The 2,490-nt window shown below is 36.7% G+C and overlaps 1 protein-coding gene across 2 annotated transcripts in view; it reads left to right on the top strand.

Annotated features, from left to right (window-relative positions):
- Window positions 1–1,106, top strand: part of LOC106877216 (cobalamin trafficking protein CblD) — a 46,209-nt gene extending 45,103 nt beyond the window's left edge. For both annotated transcript variants that reach the window (XM_014926072.2, XM_014926073.2), the window contains exon 8: window positions 462–1,106. In XM_014926072.2, the coding sequence (XP_014781558.1) occupies window positions 462–680 (219 nt within the window). In that variant the 3' untranslated portion in view covers window positions 681–1,106. The remainder of the gene's footprint in view (window positions 1–461) is intronic.
- The last annotated feature ends 1,384 nt before the right edge of the window (window positions 1,107–2,490 follow it).

The following is a 2,490-nucleotide window of genomic DNA, read 5'->3' as shown; positions in this document are numbered from 1 at the left end:
TATATAAAGTTGTTGTATATTGTCAACTTAATGTGACAATCCCAATAAGGGAATATACTACTGCTGTTTAGCCCTAGGAAGCTGGACCGCTTCCTGTCGGCCTTGACACATTTACTGTGTCCTTATGTTTGCGAGGGGGAGACAAACTCCTCCACCCAGCCTAGCCAGCATTCAGGGACATGTTTCTGAGTCTTTGCTCGTCATCAGCCTGAAGTAGCATGACCAGCTGGCTGAAGAAGTCTGTCAACCTCTCGCAAACATATATAATCACAGTGAAATATATTCACTGGTTACCATAATTAGAAATAACACATTTCTAAATCTCTCAGAGAGATTTAAGCAGTAGTAAGCGTCCAGGTTTCACAGATCAACACATTATCAAACATACACATAAACACACCTGTACATTCATATGTCTAATACATAGATTTTTTTTTTTTTTTTTTCTATTTCTGTTACAGTTTGGGTCCCCGCATCCACATGAGGTCATGTTGGAGACTGACGAACGGTATCGGTATCTGGGATTTGACATTGAAGACATAATCTGCTGTTATGTGATCTCCCATCATAAGTGGGGTACACACTCATACGTTGGGTGTCTTTTCACCAACCTCCCGCCTGACCACCCAGTCTTAAAAACCATGGAACACAAGACAATGACAGGCAAAACTCGCTCTTAAAACAAGTTTCTGCTAACAGTTATTATTATTATTATTATTATTATTATTCTGAAGGTGGCAGGTTGACAGAATGGTCAGCATGATAGATAAAATGCTTAGTGACATTTAATCCGTCTTTACATCCTGGGTTCAAATACCACTGAGGTTGACTTTCATCCTTTCAGGGGTAGATAAAATAAGTACCAGTTGAGCACTGGTGGGGGTCAATGTAATCAACTACTGTTCCCGCTTTTCAAGATTTCTGACCTTGTGCCCTCAATTCAAAACCATAATTGTTAAATATCTAAGCTATGTTTTCTTAGGGGAAAACCCAACAAATCTAGCTTTTGTTTGTGAAGCTACACAAATATTTCAAGGAATGTAATATTTAAAAGATATATTGTCTTTTGGTATTTGTGTGTAATAAAATAATTTAAATTTAATAAATTTGAATTTGTAGTTTTCTTCTCCAGTCAGTATATCATCATCATCATCATCATCATCATCATCATCATCATCATCATCATCGTCGTCGTTTAACGTCTGCTTTCCATGCTAGCATGGGTTGGACGATTTGACTGGGGACTGGTGAAACCAGATGGCTACACCAGGCTCCAATCTGATTTGGCAGAGTTTCTACAGCTGGATGCCCTTCCTAACGGCATGGCTGTGTGGTTAGGAAGCTTGCTTCCCAGCTACATGGTTTCGGGTTCAGTCCCACCGCGTGGCATCTTGGACAAGTGTCTTCTGCTATAGCCCCGAGCCGACCGAAGCTTTGTGATTGAATTTTGTAGGCGGACGTTACTGCCGTGTGTGTATATGTCTGTGTATGTGCTTGTGCCTCTCTCCCAGAGAGTGAGAGAGGGAATATATATATATGTATCTATATATATATACATATATACACACACACATATATATTGTTGTACTTATTCTATCGGTCTCTTTTACCGAACCGCTAAGTTACAGGGACGTAAACACACCAACATCAGTTGTCAAGTGATGTTGGGGGGACAAACACAGACACACAAACATATATATATATATATATATATACATATATACGACAGGCTTCTTTCAGTTTCCATCTACCAAATCCACTCACAAGGCTTTTTGCCAAATGAACACATGCACATGATATTCATTCTTCACTCGTTCGTTACTGTTCTTATTCTAACTCATGTCCATTGTCTGGAAATCTTTCATTACACGTCTGTGACTTCCTCAGCGACACTTTCCATCTTCGTGTGTGCTCTTGCTTTTCTTAATCCATTCATATATATATATATATACTGCTCTGCTTAATCCATTCATAAATATATATATATATTTATATACACACACTCACACACACACACACACACACACACACACACATATATATATATATATATATATACCCTGTGGGACTGAACTCAAACCCACTAGTTTATAAATCAAACTTCTTAACCATTCAGCAATGTCTCTATTTCTAAAAACAAGATGGGTGGTGAGAGTCACAGTTGGAAAGCCTTTAATGAGAGAGCTTATCTGGTGCTATGCAATAACAAGAACAACAACAACCAATGTGTTTAGCGTAACATTTTATATGAACAATATATTGACATGAAGCGATGGTTAGGGAGCGAGATTAATTAATTTCATTTAACGAAATCCATGATTAGTTTCTTGTTGAGTATTTCTTCTTTTTTTTTCCCAATTTTTTAAAAATTTATAAAAATATATAAATAAATGAAAATAAAAATATAAAATAAATGAATTTGAATCAGGAGAGCAAAAAAAAAAAAGAAAGGAAATTTGGATCACTGAATGATTTTTTTTTTTTTTTTTT

Source organism: Octopus bimaculoides, chromosome 27 (genome assembly GCF_001194135.2).
Source record: "Octopus bimaculoides isolate UCB-OBI-ISO-001 chromosome 27, ASM119413v2, whole genome shotgun sequence".
Classification (NCBI taxonomy): domain Eukaryota; kingdom Metazoa; phylum Mollusca; class Cephalopoda; order Octopoda; family Octopodidae; genus Octopus; species Octopus bimaculoides.
Note: the sequence above shows the minus strand (reverse complement) of the source record. Positions and strands in the feature narration are given on the sequence as shown.